The 18,875-nt window shown below is 43.4% G+C and overlaps 1 protein-coding gene across 1 annotated transcript in view; it reads left to right on the plus strand.

Moving 5' to 3' along the window:
- Window positions 1-18,292, plus strand: part of EP300 (E1A binding protein p300) — a 108,766-nt gene extending 90,474 nt beyond the window's left edge. The window contains exons 23-31 of the mRNA XM_007523412.3: window positions 502-569; window positions 1,243-1,393; window positions 1,502-1,648; window positions 2,679-2,792; window positions 3,835-4,000; window positions 4,745-4,909; window positions 8,368-8,529; window positions 13,288-13,569; window positions 15,032-18,292. Coding sequence (XP_007523474.1) covers window positions 502-569; window positions 1,243-1,393; window positions 1,502-1,648; window positions 2,679-2,792; window positions 3,835-4,000; window positions 4,745-4,909; window positions 8,368-8,529; window positions 13,288-13,569; window positions 15,032-17,221 — 3,445 coding nt within the window. The 3' untranslated portion in view covers window positions 17,222-18,292. The remainder of the gene's footprint in view (window positions 1-501; window positions 570-1,242; window positions 1,394-1,501; window positions 1,649-2,678; window positions 2,793-3,834; window positions 4,001-4,744; window positions 4,910-8,367; window positions 8,530-13,287; window positions 13,570-15,031) is intronic.
- Window positions 18,293-18,875: the final 583 nt, after the last annotated feature.

The raw sequence follows: 18,875 nt of genomic DNA on the forward strand, positions 1-18,875 counted from the left end.
AAGCACAGCACTACTACAGCACTTATAGACGGAACTATAGTGGTTTCCTCTCTCTTTTTTCTCTTCTAGTTTCACCTATCTAAAAGTTAGATGGAGCATTGAAATTGCATGGGTGAGACCTTGCTCTGCATCCCACAGTGACCTTAGGTCCGGCTCCCAGAGGGACAAAGAATAGGAAAGCTATCAGAAGGGGGTGGGATACGGAGTTCTGCTGGTGGGAATTGTGTGGAATTATACCCTTCTATGGTTTTGTCAAGTGTTTCCTTTTTATAAATTAAAATTTAAATAAATAAAAAGTTAATGGGAGTGAATTTTTAAAATGTTTTCTCTGGTTACTCTTCAATTTTAACTTCATACATAAGAGATCTTATGTGTTACTCAGGCTGGGAAGATAATTCAGTGTCACTGCTATATACCAGAACTAATAAGCAGTGCTCTTGTTTTTGGCTCCCTCCCTCCAAAAAATAAGTTATATAAACAACATCCTGATTTACATTTTAGATTTGTCTGTGATGGCTGTTTAAAGAAAACTGCACGAACTAATAAAGAAAACAAGTTTTCTGCTAAAAGTAAGTTTCATTCTTTTACATTTTTCATTCTTTTACAGGTAAATCTTGACAAAACACTGCTAAAGTATAGTTAGGAATAAACCATCAAGGACCCAGGTTCAGGCCGCCTGCGGAGGGAAAGCTTCATGGGTGGTGAAGCAGGGCTGCAGGTGTCTTTCTCTCTCCTTCTCTACCTCCCCATCCCCTCTCAATTTCTCTCTTGTCTCTCTATCCAATAGTAAATAAAAATAAAAAAGGAATAAAAAAAGAATAAACTATTCAGAATGAATTATTATGTTTCAGCCTCATTTAAAATATTTATGGCTAGGTAGCACCTCAGTATTGACATATTAGGGGGCACCACAGAAGCACTAGAGAGGTGCTCTGAGTTAGATTCCTGGTACCAAACTTAATTCATTTAAAGTTGAACTATAATGTACTTTATGGTGTGAAATTCATTAGAACTAAAGAAAGGTTTTCCAGGAATCAGGAATTGTGCACTGCAGGTTATTTTTCCATATCTGAGACATTTGTTAATGGGACCTCCAAAAAATTTTTTTTTGGTTTTAAATAACTACTTCACTAACTTTTAATAAAATCCAGGAAGTTATATATTCTAATTGATAAACTGGACATTAGGCTTGATATTGAACCTTAAGACTGGCGGTGATACATTTGTACCTTGTTTGCCTAGGGTTGCCTCCTACCAGACTTGGCACTTTTTTGGAAAATCGTGTAAATGAATTTTTGAGGCGACAAAATCACCCAGAATCAGGAGAGGTCACTGTTCGAGTAGTTCATGCTTCTGACAAAACTGTAGAAGTCAAACCAGGCATGAAAGCAAGGTATCTAGTAATTGTTTCTTCTCTCTGTAGAGCCAATTATTCACACACTGTTGCTGAATCTAATCTGAATGAGACATTGTGGTTTTCCCTCCAATCTGAATTGTGTAGGTTTGTAGATAGTGGAGAGATGGCAGAATCATTTCCTTATCGAACCAAAGCCCTCTTTGCCTTTGAAGAGATTGACGGTGTTGATTTGTGCTTCTTTGGAATGCATGTTCAAGAGTATGGCTCTGACTGTCCTCCACCCAACCAAAGGTACAACTTAATATGAGGCTACCTCCAATTTGCATTGGAGTCTGTTGTTATAATGCAGAGAGAGAGAGAGAGAATATGATTTTCTTGGTTTAGAAATTCAAACTCTCACTTATAATATTGAAGTTAAAATACTCTTCTGTAATCATAATTATTATAAGGAAAGTGGTAGCAATGAGTAGCCTGCAGTTGAGAATGGGAAACAAACTCACTACTTTTCAGGTAATGGCTTTAAGTCTAAATTGTGTTGATAAATATTTTGCTGAAAGGTATGTGAAGGAATATCATGCAAATGGGGTTGGGTGTAATTGGGATTTTATGTCTAAAATAATGTGAAGAGCAGAGTAAGATGTTGGCAGAATATATTTGATTCACATGTTTCAAGCACTACTAGATACTTAGAGACTAATATAGAGTTATAGGCTCATTAAAAATTTCATGGGGGGGCCACCTTATCATGCACAAGGACCTAGGTGGAGTCCCTGCTCCCCACCTGCAGAGGGTCACTTCACAAGTGGTGAAGTAGGTATGTCTGTCTTTTCTCTTTCCATCTATTTTTACTGTTTTATCGTGTCTGATAGATAAAAAAGGGTTGGGGGTGGAAGGGGAAAACGGCCACCAGAAGCAGTGGATGAAAAGTAAGGAGGGGAGGGGCTAGTCAGTAGTGCACCTGGTGAAGCACAAAGGATCCACATAAGGACCCAGGTTTGAGCCCCTGCTCTCCACCTGCAGCAGGGACACTTTGCAAGTGGTGAAAAGGGTCTACAGGTATCTATCTTTCTCCCTGTCTCTCCTTTCCTTTCAAATTTTCTCTGTTCTATCAAATAAAATAGAAAAAAAAAAAAAGATGAAAAAGGGAAAAATAACCACTGGGAGCAGAGATTCATAGTGCCAGCACAAAGCCTCAAGTGATAAACCTGGTGGCAAAAGAAAAGGAAAAAAAAGTAGTAAGCAAAGAATACAGATAATATGTGTCTAGTCACATAAATAAAACCTGTGATTTGACTGTTGTTTTTCTCCCTGTTTTATGTAGGAGAGTATACATATCATACCTCGATAGTGTTCATTTCTTCCGCCCTAAATGCTTAAGGACTGCCGTCTATCATGAGATTCTTATTGGATATTTAGAATATGTCAAGAAATTAGGGTAAGAATACTGATAATAAATGCTGTGTTTAATAACAGTGACTTTGGTGTTATGGTGAGATACATCTTGAAATATGCAAAATTTTCTCAGTTTTGTTGTGGACTTAATGCAAAATGTTTTCAGTAGGAAAGTGGGTATATCTATATCTATCTATCTTAGTTGCATATATTCCTGTCTAGTTTTTTTTTTTTAACAGAGCACTGCTCAACTCTGGCTTATGGTGGTGCAGGGGATTGAACCTGGGGACTTTGGAGCTTCAGGCATGAGAGTCTGTTTGCATTACCATTTAAATATTTATATATATTAATGAGAAAGATAGGAGTAGAGAGAGAAAAGAAACAGACATCACTTGGTACATATATTGCTGGGGATCAAATTCAGGACTTCATGCTTAAGAGTTCAAAGCTTTATCCACTGGTTAACCACCTCCTGGACCACTGGTTTTATATCTGAGTATCAAAATCAAAAGCAAGGTAATATTGACAAGGCTGGATACCTTCAAGGTATACATATATATGCTTGCGTGCTAATCATCTCACCTTACAGGTTCTTACTTTTAATCTGCTTTTCATTTGGGCCAGGTGGTGGCACATGTCGTTGAGCACACGTTACCATATTCCAGGAGCTGGGTCATGTTCCCAGTCCCCTCTGCAAGCAGTGAAGCAGTGCTTCAGGTCTCTCTTTCTCTATTTCTCATCTGTTTTTCATTCACCACCTTGAAATATATTTTTCTTTATACTGCAGTTTTCACTGGACCATTAGGTGCACATGTGGATGTTTTGTTCTGGGGTTTTTTGTTCCTAACTAGACATTCCCCTCTGTGTTTGAAATTTACAGCATTTCTCCATGACCTCCAAGACCTGTGAGATGCGCCATGGTGCTGTGCATTATGCCTTACTCTGGCTAAGGAATTTTACATGAGAATGATTATGCATTTGTTAGCTTTGAGGGGTACTGGCTCCACCTTCTGGCTTTAAGTTTTGCATTCTTTTTAAAATGTATGATCTTTTCACTTGAATGTTTCTTCTCTTTGTGTTTTAAGATATACAACAGGTCATATTTGGGCATGTCCCCCAAGTGAGGGAGACGACTATATCTTCCATTGCCATCCTCCTGACCAGAAGATACCCAAACCCAAGAGACTCCAAGAGTGGTACAAAAAGATGCTTGATAAGGCTGCATCTGAGCGAATTGTCCATGACTATAAGGTCAGGAGGAGTAGGTGAAGGGGAGTAATAGAACTTGATCCATTTAAACTTTCATTTTAGTGGGTTTTTTTTTTAAAGTTTATCAAAATAATGAAAATTGGGCTTTCAGATTATGAGATCAGCAAATCTTTATTTTAAAGATGCTACAAATTAAATACATGTATATATTTTTAGATTTATGAGAGAAAGCCAGAGCACCAGTATGGCACATGTAATGCTAAGGATTGACCTCATGATTGAGAGTCTAATGCTTTATCCACTTCCGCTACCTCTGGGCTGCTTTTATTATATTCTTAATAGCCATGAACACAATATACTTCCTAAGATTCTTCCTGTTTTTAGTTGGGAGTAGGAAGGCATCAACTAGTTATTTCCCTAAGCAGATAGTAAGCCACTCAATGGTCATACAGTTTTCAGTTATCTGAATATGGATAGTTTTGTACATAGCATCTCAGACTATAGAATGTTGGGTAGAAGGCAGCCATGCCTCACATCACTCTGGAATGAGTGATGGATGAAGCCTATGACCACTAGCAAGACAATTTGCAGTTTGGTTATATAAAGACAGATAACTATTCTCATAGAAGATAAAACGAGACATAATTTCTTTAGACAAACCTTTATTTATAACAACAAATGTTTCCCACCTTTTTGAAGATACTTTATTCCTCAAGTTCTTTATATTAGTTAACTATGTCTACATGTTTTATAGAAATTCCTATTTATACATGGATATTTTCACAGGATATTTTTAAACAAGCTACTGAAGATCGATTAACAAGTGCAAAGGAATTGCCTTACTTTGAGGGTGACTTCTGGCCCAATGTTCTGGAAGAGAGCATTAAGGAACTAGAACAGGAAGAAGAAGAAAGAAAACGTGAGGAAAACACCAGCAACGAGAGCACAGATGTAAACACTTTTCCTTTTTCCCCCCCCCAACACTTAAAGATGTCAAAACCTGGGGGCCAGGAGGTAGCACACCCTGTTAAGCCCACATATTACTAGTCACAAGGATCCAGGTTTGAGGCACCCTGGCCCCTACCTGCAAAGAGGCAAAGCAGATCTGTATTTGCCCATCTTTCTCCCTACCTCCCCCTCCTCTGTTCCTCTCTGTCCTGTCCAATAAAGGGGGGTGGGGGGTGGCCTCCAGGAGCAGTGGATTCCCATTAACCATGGAGGCCAAAAAAAAAGAATGTCAAAACCTTCATTTTTGAGGAGACAGGTCCTGCATGGTGCACCTAGTTGAATGCACACATTCAAGCCCCAGGGCCCCCACACACATACCTGCTTGGGGCAGGGAAGCTTCATGAGTGGTGAAGGAGGGATGCAGGTGTCTCTCTCCCCCTTCCCTCTCAATTTTTCTGTCTCTATCCAAAATTACTTTTTTATTTTCTTTCTTTCTTTTCTTTTTTTTTTTTTTAATTTAAGAAAGGATTAATTAACAAAACCATAGGGTAGGAGGGGTACAATTCCACACAATTCCCACCACCCAATCTCCATATCCCACCCCCTCCCCAGTAGCTTTCCCATTCTCTATCCCTCTGGGAGCATGGACCCATTCTTTCTTTTTTTTTTTTTTTTTTAATATTTATTGTATTTATTTATTCCCTTTTGTTGCCCTTGTTGTTTTATTGTTGTAGTTATTATTGTTGTTGTCGTTGTTGGATAGGACAGAGAGAAATGGAGAGAGGAGGGGAAGACAGAGAGGAGGAGAGAAAGATAGACACCTGCAGACCTGCTTCACCGCCTGTGAAGCGACTCCCCTGCAGGTGGGGAGCCGGGGTTCGAACCGGGATCCTTAGGCCGGTCCTTGTGCTTTGCGCCACCTGCGCTTAACCCACTGCGCTACAGCCCGACTCCCCACTTTTTATTTTCATAGTTATTTAGGGCCATAGTAAAACAGGCTTTTGTCCAGAAATACCCTTTCTTCCATACAAGATTTGGCGATGGTAACAAATAGTAGAGCACATAAATTACCATGTAAGAGGACCCAGGCATAAACCATCCCCTTCACCTGAAGTGGGGGAAGCTACACAAGCAAGAGAGCACTGATGCTGATGTCTCTCTTTTCTTCTCACCCTCTATTAAACAGGGGAAAGGTGGGGTAGTAAACCTGGTGTGCACACATTACAGTGATTAAGGGCCTAGGTTTGAGCCCCTGCTCCCCACCTGCGGGGATTGGGGGCTTCACAAGTAGTAAAGCATGTCTACAGGTGTCTTGTCTTTCTCTCTCCCTCCCTATCTCCCTTATCAGGAAGGAAGAAAGGGCCACTGGGAGCAGTGTATTCATAGTGTTGGCACCAAGCCACAGCAATAACCCTGGTGGCAAAAATAAAAAAGCCATAGGAACAGTAGAGTCATGCAGGCACTGAGCCCAGGCATAACCCTGGTGATTAAAAAAAAAAGTATAAATAAAAAAAAATTTTTTAAAACCTGCTTTGTAGTTTTTCCTAGTCAGTTATTTCCAACTTACCTAGAATTAACCCACTACCTACCTACTTAAGTCACCTTTACATAGTCTGTTAAACTCTCTAAGAAAGCTGGAGATATATATTATATATATATATATATATTTATTTATTTATTTAATGGGACTGAGGCTATTCAGTATCATTTGTAGTAAGGCTATTTGTTCATATGTTTGAGCAGCACATAAATTCTAGAATGTGAGTAAAAGGAAATAAAGCCAAGGTCTCAGGGCCATGATTATAATGCACAAGGACACAAGTTCAAGTCCCCAATCTCCACCTAAAGGGGGGAAACTTTGCAAGCAGTGTTGCAGATGTCTCTCTTACTTTTTTTAAATTTCTATTTATTCCCTTTTGTTGCCCTTGTTTTATTGTTGTAGTTATTGTTACTGATGTCGTTGTTGGATAGAACAGAGAGAAGGGGGGGAGAAAGATAGACACCTGCAGACCTGTTTCACTACCTGTGAAGCAACACCCCTACAGGTGGGGAGCCGGGGATCCTTAGGCTGATCATTGTGCTTTGCGCCACCTGCACTTAACCTGCTGCTCCCCAGATGTCTATCTCCCTCTCTGTTTTCCCCTTCTCTATTTCTCTGTCTATCAAATAAATAAGACTTTTAAAAATATTTTTTATTTATTTATTATTGGATAGAGACAGAAATTGAGAGGGGGGAGAGATGCTGGCAGCCCTGCTTTACCACTTGTAAAACTTTCCCCCTTACCTTTTTTGTTAACGGCCAAGATCTCTATCTCCCCAATTCCATGATGTAGTCTTTACTACCTAACATAACAGTCGCTCACTTGTTGTTTTGGGGTGACTTGCACTTAGGAGTCGACAGACTGTATGTACTCTTAATGGTTGGTAAGAGAATGCTCACAAGTAGAATGATGACGGTTAATCCCCAGCACCAAAGGGACTCTCCATGGCTGACAGGGTGAAAAAAAAATGGGTGAGGAGGCTGCTCAGCAGTGTCATGTAACCACACATCTATGGGGTCCTGTTTCCCCAATGCCATATTAAAAGGAAAAACAAAATCTAAGGTCCTTTGAATGTTATGAAACGACAATGTAAGAAGTAAATTCATTTATTAATTATCTCATTTATTTATTGGATAGGGACAGCCAGAAGTTGGAAAGAGAAGCAAGAGAAAGAGAGACACCTGCAGCCCTGTTTCACCACTTGTGAAGCTTTCCCCCAAGCTGGAGGGGACCAGAGGTTTGAACCCAGGTCCTTGAGCTCTGTAACATGTGCACTTAACCAGGTGTACCACCACCTGGTCCCAAAAATAGTCTTCATCAGATAAATTAACATAAAACATTAGCAAATGTAGTTTACCATAATTATCAATTTAAAAATGAAAGAAGGGGGGCCCAGAGGTGGTACACCTGGTTAAGTGTACACATTACAGTGTACAAGGACCCCAGGTTCAAGTCCCTGGTCCCCATCTACAATTGGTGAAGCAGGGCTGCAGGTATCTCTCTGTTTCTTTCCCTCTCTCCCCCTCCCCTATCAATTTCTGTCTCTGTTCAATAAAAAATAGTTTTGTTTTTTAATGAAAGAGGGTTGACTGGGAGGGTAGCATAACAAGTTACAGAAAAGAGACTTCCATTCCTAAGGCTCAGGTTCAGTCTCCCATGCCATCATAGGCCAAAACTAGCATTGCTATGGTTAAAATTTAAAATAGATGTACCAGAGTGATGTCTGGTTCTTTCTGTCCTCCTGTCTTTCTCATGAATAAATAAATATGTATATATATATATATATATATATATGAAAGTGAGAGCAGATAAATAGTAAGATTATGATCTTGTTTGAAAGAATATTTACCATTAGGATTTTTCCAAATCCTGTCTTAACGGAAACTTTATGATTTTTGCCTCCTTTATGCCAACCGGAAGGTGACAAAGGGAGACAGCAAAAATGCTAAGAAGAAAAATAATAAGAAAACAAGCAAAAACAAGAGCAGCCTCAGTAGGGGCAAGAAGAAAAAGCCTGGCATGCCCAATGTATCCAATGACCTCTCACAGAAACTATATGCCACTATGGAGAAACATAAAGAGGTAAGACGCAGCACGCAAACAAGGTTTTTTTAAAACAGCCTCCTGAGGGCCCAGTGGTAGCGCACTTGGTTAAGCGCACATAGTACTAAACATAAGCACCTGTACAAGGATCTGGGTTTGAGCATCCCAGCTGTGGAGGGGATGCTTTACAAGCAGCTAAGCAGGTCTACAGGTGTCTCTCTCCTCTATTCCCCCTCCTCTCAATTTCTCTCTGTCCTACCCAAAAAAAATAGAAAAAAATGGCTACCAGGAGCAGTGGCTTCAGCACCAAGCCCCAGTGATAACCCTGGAGGCAAAAAAAATAGGGTAGCGCAGCGGGTTAAGCGCACATAGCACAAAGCACAAAGACCATCCCAGTTCGAGCCCCGGCACCCCACCTGCAAGGGAGTCACTTCACAGGCAGTGAAGCAGGTCTGCAGGTTTCTATCTCTCTCTCCCACTCTTGTCTTCCCTTTCCTCTCTCCATTTCTCTTCTGTCCTATCCAACAACGACAGGACAACAAAAGGGAATAAATAAATATTTTTTTAAAAAATAGAATAAAAATTAAAAACAGCCTGCTATGTCTTGGGGAAATAGAATAGCATATAAGAATATTTGCTTGTGTGCCCAAGGTTCTCATTTCAATCCCTGGTAACACATATATCATCAGTATTACTGCCTTTCTTCCCCTCTCAAACGTTTTCTCATTGGTAATTTTAATTTATTGACACAAGATAGAAAAACAGAGTATCATTCTGGCTGGCACATGAGGTGCCAGGGATCAAACTAGGATCCTCATGCTCTTATGTCCAACATTTTATCTACTGTGCCAACTCTTGGGCCCTCTCATAAATTTTTAAAAATGGCCATTTGAAATTTAGATGGAAAAAAAAATCAAAGATACACATTACAGTCTGCAAGGTTCAGGGTTCAAAGCCCCCCGTCCCCACCTGTAGGGAGAAACTTCATAAGCAGTAAAACAGTGCTGCAGGTATCTCTCTCCCCCTTCCATCTTGATTTCTTTCTATATCCAAAACATTTTTTTTTTTTTATTGGATAAAGACAGCCAGAAATTGAGAGTAAGAGGGGATAGGGACAGAGAAAGAGACACCTGCAGCACTGTTTTATCACTCATGAAGCTTTCCCCCTACAGTTGGGGACTGAGGAGCTCAAACCCTGGTCTTTACGCATTGTAAAGTGTGCGTTCAACCAGGTGAGCCAACACCTGGCTTTTTTGAAAAAGATTTTATTAATGAGAAAGAGAATTAGACATCATTCTGGTACATCTGCTCTTGGTGATTGAACTCAGGTCCTCACATTTGAGAATATAATCCTTTATCCACTGCGCTACCTACCAGACCACATTAAAATCTTTTTTAAAAAAGAATAGAAAGGGGCTGGACGGTAGCACAGTGGGTTAAGCACACATGCACCAAGTGCAAGGACCAGCATAAGGATCCCAGTTGAAGCCCCCAGCTCCCCACCTGTAGGGAATTGCTTCACAGGCAGTGAAGCAGGTCTGCAAGTATCTTACTTAACCTTTCTTTCTCTTCGCCCTTCTCTCTCCTATGTGCACTTGTTAACAAGTCCATTTGTGAATAGTTAAGCTGGGCTGTTGAAATAGCTCACTTGGATCATGTGCTGCTTTGCCATGCATGTGACCCAGGTTTGGCTACTTATTGGGGGGGGGGGGGGAACCAAGACCCACCAACCCACCAGAGTACTACTCAGCTCTGGTTTATAGTGATGCTGGAGACTGAACCTGAGACCTCTGGGGTCTTGGGCATTAACATCTTGTACAGCAACATTATGCTTTATCCCTCGCCCATTCTCTGTGCCTGTCTCTCTTCTCTTTTTAAGTTGAATTTTGAATATTGCTTTATTTTTGTTGTGTAAGTACTTTAAAAATATGGTTGCAGGTGGGGTTGTGGGGGTGACAGGAATAAATCTCAGTCATGCCTGAGGCTCCCAAGTTTCTGGGTTCAGTCCCTGGCGCCACCTAAGCTAGATCTAAGAAGTGCTCTGGTTAAAAATATTGATAAATGGGGGGTCAGGGGTAGATAGCATAATGGTTTTGCAAAGAAACTCTTACCTGAGGCTCCGAAGTCTCAGGATCAATCCCCTGTACTACCATAAACCAGAGCTGATCAGTGCTCTGGTTAAAAAAGGGGGGGGGGGTGTCGGGCAGTAGTGCAGCAGGTTAAGCGCACGTGGCGCCAAGCACAAGGACCAGCGTTAGGATCCCAGTTCGAGCCCCTGGCTTCCTGCCTGCAGGGGAGTCACTTCACAGGCGGTGAAGCAGGTATGTAGATGTCTATCTTTCTCTCTCCGTCTTCCCCTCCTCTCTCCTTTTCTCTCTGTCCTATCTAACAACGACAACATCAGTAACAACAACAATAATAACTACAACAATCAAAAACAATAAGGGCAACAAAAGGGAAAATAAATAAAAAAATTTTTTAAAGGAGTCCGGCGGTAGCGCAGTGGGTTAAGCACACATGGAGCTAAGTGCAAGAACTGGGGTAAGGATCCCGGTTCAAGCCCCCAGCTCCCCACCTGCAGGGGAGTTGCTTCACAAATGCTAAAGCAGGTCTGCATGTGTCAGATATCTTTCTCTTCCCTTCTCTGTCTTCCCCTCCTCTCTCCACTTCTCTCTGTCCTGTCCAACAACTATGACAGCAGCAATAACTACAACAATAAAAAACAAGGACAACAAAAGGGAAAGTAAATATTAAAAAATATTTTTTAAAAAAAGATGCAATCGGGTGTCAGGCAGTAGCACAACGGGTTAAGTGCACGTGGCACAAAGTGCAGGGACCAGCATAAGGATCCCAGTTCGAGCCCCCGGCTCCCCACCTGCAGGGGAGTCGCTTCACAAGCGGTGAAGCAGGTCTGTAGGTGTCTATTTTTAATCTTCCCCTCTCTGTCTTCCCCTCCTCTCTCCATTTCTCTCTCCTGTCTAACAACGACAACAATAACTACAACAACAATAAAAACAATAAGGGCAACAAAAGAGAAAAGAAAATTTTTTTAAAAGGCAATCATTAGTTTAAAAAAAATAAATAAGGGGCCTGGTGGTGACAGACCTGGTTGAACGTATATGTTACAGTGCTCAGGGACCTGGTTCAAGCCCCCAGTTCCCACCCGAAGGGGGAAAGTTTCAGAAGTGGTGAAGCAATACCACAGGTGTCTGTCTCTCTTCCTTTGTTATCTCCTCTTTCCCTCTTGCTTTCAGGCTGTCTCTGTCCAATGAATTTATGATAATTAAAAAGGCTGGGCAGTGGTACATCTAGTAGAATGAACATAGTACAATGCAAAAGACTCTGGTTCCAGAATCGGGTAGTAGCACAGCAGGTTAAGCACAGGTGGCGCAAAGCGCAAGAGCCTGCAGAAGGATCCCGGTTCGAACCCCTGGATCCCCACCTGCAGGGGAGTCGCTTCACAGTCGGTGAAGCAGGTCTATAGGTGTCTGTCTTTATCTCCCCCTCTGTCTTCCCCTCCTCTCTCCATTTCTCTCTGTCCTATCCAGCAGTAACGACAACAATAATAACTACAACAATAAAACAAGGGCAACAAAAGGGAATGAATAAATAAATATTAAAAAAAGAAAGACCCTGGTTCAAGCCCTTAGCACCCACCTGCAGAAGGGAAGCTTCACCAACTAGTGAAGCAGTGCTACAGATGTCTTTCTGACTCCCCTTTCCTTCTTCAGTTTCTCTCTAAAGAAATCTCAGAGGCCAGGCAGTGGCGCACCCAATTGAACACACATGCTGTTATGTGTAAGGCTCCAGATTCAAGCCCCCGGTCCCCACCTACAAGGGGAAGCTTCATAAGCAGTTAATTAGTGTGAATCAGTGCTGCAGATGGCTCCTGATCTCCCCTTTCTGTCCCTCCTTCCCCCCCACCCCCCACCCCCGTTATCACTGGGCACTACAAATCCACTGCTTCTGATAGCCTTTTTTTTTTTTTCCATTTTTATTGCATGGGACAAAAGAAATTGAGGAGATGGAGAGAGAGCTGCAGACCTGTTTCACTGTTTGTAAAGTGACCCCCCTATAGGAGAGGAGCCAAGGGCTCGAGCTGGGATCCTTAAGTTGGTCATTGCACTTCGTGCCATGTGCACTTAACCCACTGCGCTACCACCCAGCTCCCTATTTTATTTTAATGAGAGATTAAAAGAAGAGAGAACAGAGCACTGCTTAGCTCTGTCTTACGGTAGTGCAGCAGATTAAACCTGAGGCTTTGTATCCTCAGTATGAAACTTTTTTTATATAATATTTATTCCCTTTTGTTGCCCTTGTTGTTTTATTGTTGTAGTCATTATTGTTATTAATATCGTTGGATAGAACAGAGAGAAATGGAGAGAGGAGGGGAAGACAGAGGGGAGAGAAAGACAGCTGGAGACCTGCTTCACTGCCTGTGAAGCGACTGCCCTACAGGTGTGGAAAGTCGGGGGCTTGAACCGGGATCCTTACACAGGTCCTTGTGCTTTGCACCCCCTGCATTTAATCCGCTGCACTACCGCCCGACTCCCTGTGTGAAACTTTTTTACATAGTTATCTAGTTCCCCCATCTAATATCATCTCATCCTTATACGCTAATCAAGAATTTTGTTAAATCTGTTTATATATATATATATATATATATATGGATTTGTCTGATTTGTCTTAGGATTTGATTCCATCAAACCTAGGACTTATCTTCAAGTAGATCACTTTCAGGAAAAATGTTCACTGCCACTGATCTAACGCCACTTGCTAATCCTGTCTGTTATGCAGGTCTTCTTTGTAATTCGTCTCATTGCCAGCCCTAATGCCAACTCCCTCCCTCCCATTGTTGATCCTGACCCTCTGATCCCCTGTGACCTGATGGATGGGCGAGATGCCTTTCTCACACTTGCAAGGGACAAGCACCTGGAGTTCTCCTCACTCCGAAGAGCTCAGTGGTCCACTATGTGCATGCTGGTGGAGCTGCACACCCAGAGCCAGGATCGCTTTGTCTACACCTGCAATGAGTGCAAGCACCATGTGGAGACGCGCTGGCACTGCACTGTGTGTGAGGTATGCCCCCCGGGTAATGTTGAGGGTGGGAGAAAGGGTTCTACTTTCTGGGGTCCAGCACCTGTGGTAAGTAACAGAAGGGGGGGCAGCCTGGCAGTGGTGTAGCGGGTTAAGCACACATGACGCAAAGCGCAAGGACCGTCGTAGGGATGCCGGTTCAAGCCCCCGGCTCCCCACCTGCAGGGGCTTCACCTCACAAGTGGTTGAGGAGGTCTGCAGGTGTTTCTCTTTCTCTCCCCCTCTCTGTCTTCCCCACCTCTCTCCATTTCTCTCTGTCCTATCCAACAAGGACAACAATAATAACCACAACGATAAACGACAAGGGCAACAAAAGGAGAAAAAAGTAAAAAGGAAAAAAAGGCCATAAGGGAGTCATATCCAACACGAAGACATCAGTAAAAACAACGATAATAACTACAACAATAAAAAACAAGGGCAACAAAAGGAAAAATAAATCCCAGTTCGAGCCCCCGGATCCCCACCTGCAGGGAAGTCGCTTCACAGGCAGTGAAGCAAGTCTGCAGGTGTCTTATCTATCTCTCCCCCTCTCTGTCTTCCCCTCCTCTCCATTTCTCTCTGTCCTATCCAACAAGGGCAACAAAAGGGAATAATTAAAAAAAAAAAAAAGTAGACTCTGGGTCCCATTTTAAATAGCAGAAATGAAACCACTCTCTGCCTCTTCCTCCTCCACCCCCACAACCTACCCCTTTTCTTTTTTGTTTATGAAAGATACCAGAGCATTGCTCTGCTCCGGTTTACAGTGGTGCTGAGAATTGAACCTAGGACCTCAGTTATAGAAGTCTTTTTTTTTTTCCTTCCCTCCAGGGTTATCACTGGGGTTCAGTGCCCGTACTAAGAATCCATCTGCTCCTAGAGACCATTTTTCCCATTTTGTTGCCCTTGTTGCCATCGCTGTTGCTGCTGTTGGATAGGACAGAAAAACCGAGGGAGGAGGGGAGACAGGGAAAGACACCTACAGACCTGCCTCACCACTTCTGAAGTGACCCCCCCCCTGCAGGTGGAGAGCCAGGGGCTGGAACCATATCCTTGTACTTCATGTCATGTGCGCTAAACCACTGTGCCACTGCCCGACCCCCAGTCATAGAAGTCTTTTTTTTTTTTTTTTTTTTTTTTTTTTATTTATTGGATAGAGACAGTCAGAAAATTGAGAGGAAGATAGAGGAGGGAAAAGAGACAATTCTGCTTCACCACTCACAAAGCTTTCCCCCTGTAAGTGGGGACCAGGGGCTCAAAGCTGGGTCCTTGTACATTGCAACATGTGTGCTCAACCAGGTGCGCCACCACCCAGCCCCGTCATAGAAGTCTTTATTGTAACCATTATGCTCTCTCCCCAGCCCTAGTCTCTATTCCTAAGAGGGTGCTCTTAGCTCAAACAATATATAAGATGTTTTTCAGTGACTTATATATTATAGAGAATTGATCTGCATGTTTCTCCCCCCAGGATTATGATTTGTGTATCACTTGCTATAACACTAAAAACCATGACCACAAAATGGAGAAATTAGGTCTCGGCTTAGATGATGAGAGCAACAACCAGCAGGCTGCAGCTACCCAGAGCCCAGGAGACTCTCGCCGACTAAGCATCCAGCGTTGCATCCAGTCTCTGGTTCATGCCTGCCAGTGCCGAAATGCCAATTGCTCCCTGCCCTCATGTCAGAAAATGAAGCGAGTTGTACAACATACCAAGGGTTGCAAACGGAAAACCAATGGAGGCTGCCCCATCTGTAAGCAACTCATTGCCCTCTGCTGCTACCACGCCAAGCACTGCCAGGAGAATAAGTGCCCCGTGCCATTCTGCCTAAACATCAAACAAAAGCTCCGCCAGCAGCAACTGCAACAACGGCTTCAACAGGCCCAGATGCTTCGCAGGAGGATGGCCAGCATGCAGCGGACTGGTGTGGTAGGGCAACAGCAGGGCCTTCCCTCCCCAACTCCTGCCACTCCAACCACACCAACAGGCCAGCAGCCAACTACCCCACAGACACCCCAACCCCAGCCCCCTTCTCAGCCCCAACCCACCCCTCCCAACAGCATGCCACCCTACATGCCTAGGACTCAACCTGCTGGCCCTGTCTCCCAGGGTAAGGCAGCAGGCCAAGTAACCCCTCCAACACCTCCTCAGACTGCTCAACCACCTCTCCCAGGACCCCCACCAGCAGCAGTAGAAATGGCAATGCAGATTCAGAGAGCAGCTGAGACACAGCGCCAGATGGCCCATGTGCAGATTTTTCAAAGGCCAATCCAACACCAGATGCCCCCAATGACTCCAATGGCCACCATGGGTATGAACCCACCCCCCGTGGCAAGAGGGCCCAGTGGGCATTTGGAGGCAGGAATGGGGCCCACTGGGATGCAGCAACAGCCACCATGGGCCCAAGGTGGATTGCCTCAAACCCAGCCACTACAGTCTGGGATGCCAAGGCCAGCCATGATGTCAGTAGCCCAGCACGGTCAGCCTTTGAACATGCCTCCCCAACCAGGACTGGGCCAGGTAGGCGTGAGCCCCCTCAAACCAGGCACTGTGTCTCAACAAGCCTTACAAAATCTTCTGCGGACTCTCAGGTCTCCCAGCTCTCCCCTACAGCAGCAACAGGTGCTTAGTATCCTTCACGCCAACCCCCAACTGTTGGCTGCATTCATCAAACAGCGGGCTGCCAAGTACGCCAACTCTAATCCACAACCCCTCCCTGGTCAGCCTGGCATGCCCCAGAGCCAGCCAGGGCTGCAGCCACCTACCATGCCAGGGCAACAAGGGGTCCACTCCAATCCAGCCATGCAGAACATGAATCCCATGCAAGCAGGCGTCCAGAGGGCTGGCCTGCCACAGCAGCAACCACAACAGCAACTCCAGCCACCCATGGGGGCAATGAGCCCCCAGGCTCAGCAAATGAACATGAATCACAACGCCATGCCTTCACAATTCCGAGACATCTTGAGACGACAGCAAATGATGCAGCAGCAGCAGCAACAGGGAGCAGGACCAGGAATTGGTCCTGGAATAGCCAACCATAACCAGTTCCAGCAACCTCAAGGCGTTGTCTACTCCCCTCAGCAGCAGCAGCAGCGGATGCAACATCACATGCAACAAATGCAACAAGGGAACATGGGACAGATGGGCCAGCTCCCCCAGGCCTTGGGAGCAGAGGGGGCCAGTCTGCAGGCTTATCAGCAGCGACTCCTTCAACAACAGATGGGGTCCCCTGCTCAGCCCAACCCCATGAGTCCCCAGCAACATATGCTCCCAAATCAAGCTCAGTCCCCACACCTACAAGGCCAGCAGATCCCTCCTTCTCTCTCCAATCAAGTACGTTCTCCTCAGCCAGTCCCTTCTCCAAGGCCGCAGTCCCAACCCCCCCACTCCAGCCCTTCCCCAAGGATGCAGCCTCAACCTTCGCCACACCATGTTTCTCCACAGACCAGTTCCCCACATCCTGGACTGGTAGCTGCCCAGGCCAACCCTATGGAACAAGGGCATTTTGCCAGCCCGGACCAGAATTCGATGCTTTCTCAGCTTGCTAGCAATCCAGGCATGGCAAACCTCCATGGTGCAAGCGCCACAGACCTGGGACTCAGCACCGATAACTCAGACTTGAATTCAAACCTCTCACAAAGTACACTAGACATACACTAGAGACACCTTGTAGTATTTTGGGAGCAAAAAATTATTTTCTCTTAACAAGACTTTTTGTACTGAAAACAATTTTTTTGAATCTTTCTTAGCCTAAAAGACAATTTTCCTTGGAACACATAAGAACTGTGCAGTAGCTGTTTGTGGTTTAAAACAAACATGCAAGATGAACCTGAGGGATGCTAGGATACAGAGAATATATTTTTGTTATGGCTGGTTCCCACCAGCCTTTTTCCCCCTTGTGTGTGTGGTTCGGGTGTGCACTGGGAGGAGGCTGAGGTCTGTGAAGCCAACCACATGCTCCTGCCTTGCACCTCCAATAGGTTTTATTATTTTTTTTAAATTAATGAAAAATGTAATATTAATAGTTATTATTTACTGGTGCAGATGGTTGACATTTTTCCCTATTTTCCTCACTTTGTGGAAGAATTTAAAAAAAAATTTCTAAAACCAGAGGACAAAAAAGGGGTTAATGTTACTTTAAAAATACATTATATATATATATATAAATATATATTAAAGTACCATTTTTTTCTCTGGGTGCAAAGATGTTCATTCTTTTAAAAAGTTTAAAAACAAATAGCCCCTTTCCTCCCCTCAAGTCAACTTTTGTGCTCCAGAAATTTTCTATTCCATAAGTCTGAGCATAAAAACTTCAAGTATTAAAATAATTTGTACATGTAGAGAGAAAAAATGACTTTTTCAAAAAATACAGGGGCAGCTGCCAAATTGATGTATTATATATTGTGGTTCTGTTTCTTGAATTTTTTTTCGTTATTTTTACATCTAACAAAGGAAAAATAAAAAGAGGGTAAGAAATAACTCCAGTGGGATGATTTTACCGTGCAAGCACCCCTGGAGCTTCTTCTTTGTTGCTTTCTTCTTCCTGACTCTGCCCCCTCCCCACACACACACATTTTCTGTAAAACTTGAAAATAAGAAAGCAAAGACCCTCAACTGATGTAAATCATGCAATTAAAGTTGATTACTTATAAATATGAACTTTGGATCACTGTATAGACTGTTAAATTTGATTTCTTATTACCTATTGTTAAATAAACTGTGTGAGACAGACACATGACTTTGTTTCACTTCTTGCTATCACATCTCTGTCTTAGAATGTACCAGTTTAATAAGGGTAAGATGGAAAGGATTTTATTTATTTCCTTTATTAATGAGAAAGGAGAAAGAACCAGATATCACTCCGTCACATGTGCTACCATGGATTGAACTCAAGACCTCATGCTTTATCCACTGCACCGCCACCTGGACCACAATCTCTATATTTAGACTAATAAATTTGTCCAGAGTTCAGGAAAAGCACAGGTGCCAATTAAATGTTAATTTTAAACATCTGAACTTTTTTTTTTTAAACACCTATAGCACTCGGAAAGCTTCCCCTTTACACGTGGGGACTGGGGTTTGAATTGGATCCTCATGTATAGAAACCTATGCATTGGGAGTCGGGTGGTAGCACAGCGGGTTAAGCGCACATGGCACAAAGTGCAAGGACCGGTGGCATAAAGATCATGGTTTCAGCCCCCAGCTCCCCACCTGCAGGAGAATCGTTTCACAGGCGGTGAAGCAGGTCTGCAGGTGTCTTATCTTTCTCTCCCCCTTTCTGTCTTCCCTTCCTCTCTCCATTTCTCTCTGTCCT

Source organism: Erinaceus europaeus, chromosome 4 (genome assembly GCF_950295315.1).
Source record: "Erinaceus europaeus chromosome 4, mEriEur2.1, whole genome shotgun sequence".
In the NCBI taxonomy this organism is placed as follows: Eukaryota; Metazoa; Chordata; class Mammalia; order Eulipotyphla; family Erinaceidae; genus Erinaceus; species Erinaceus europaeus.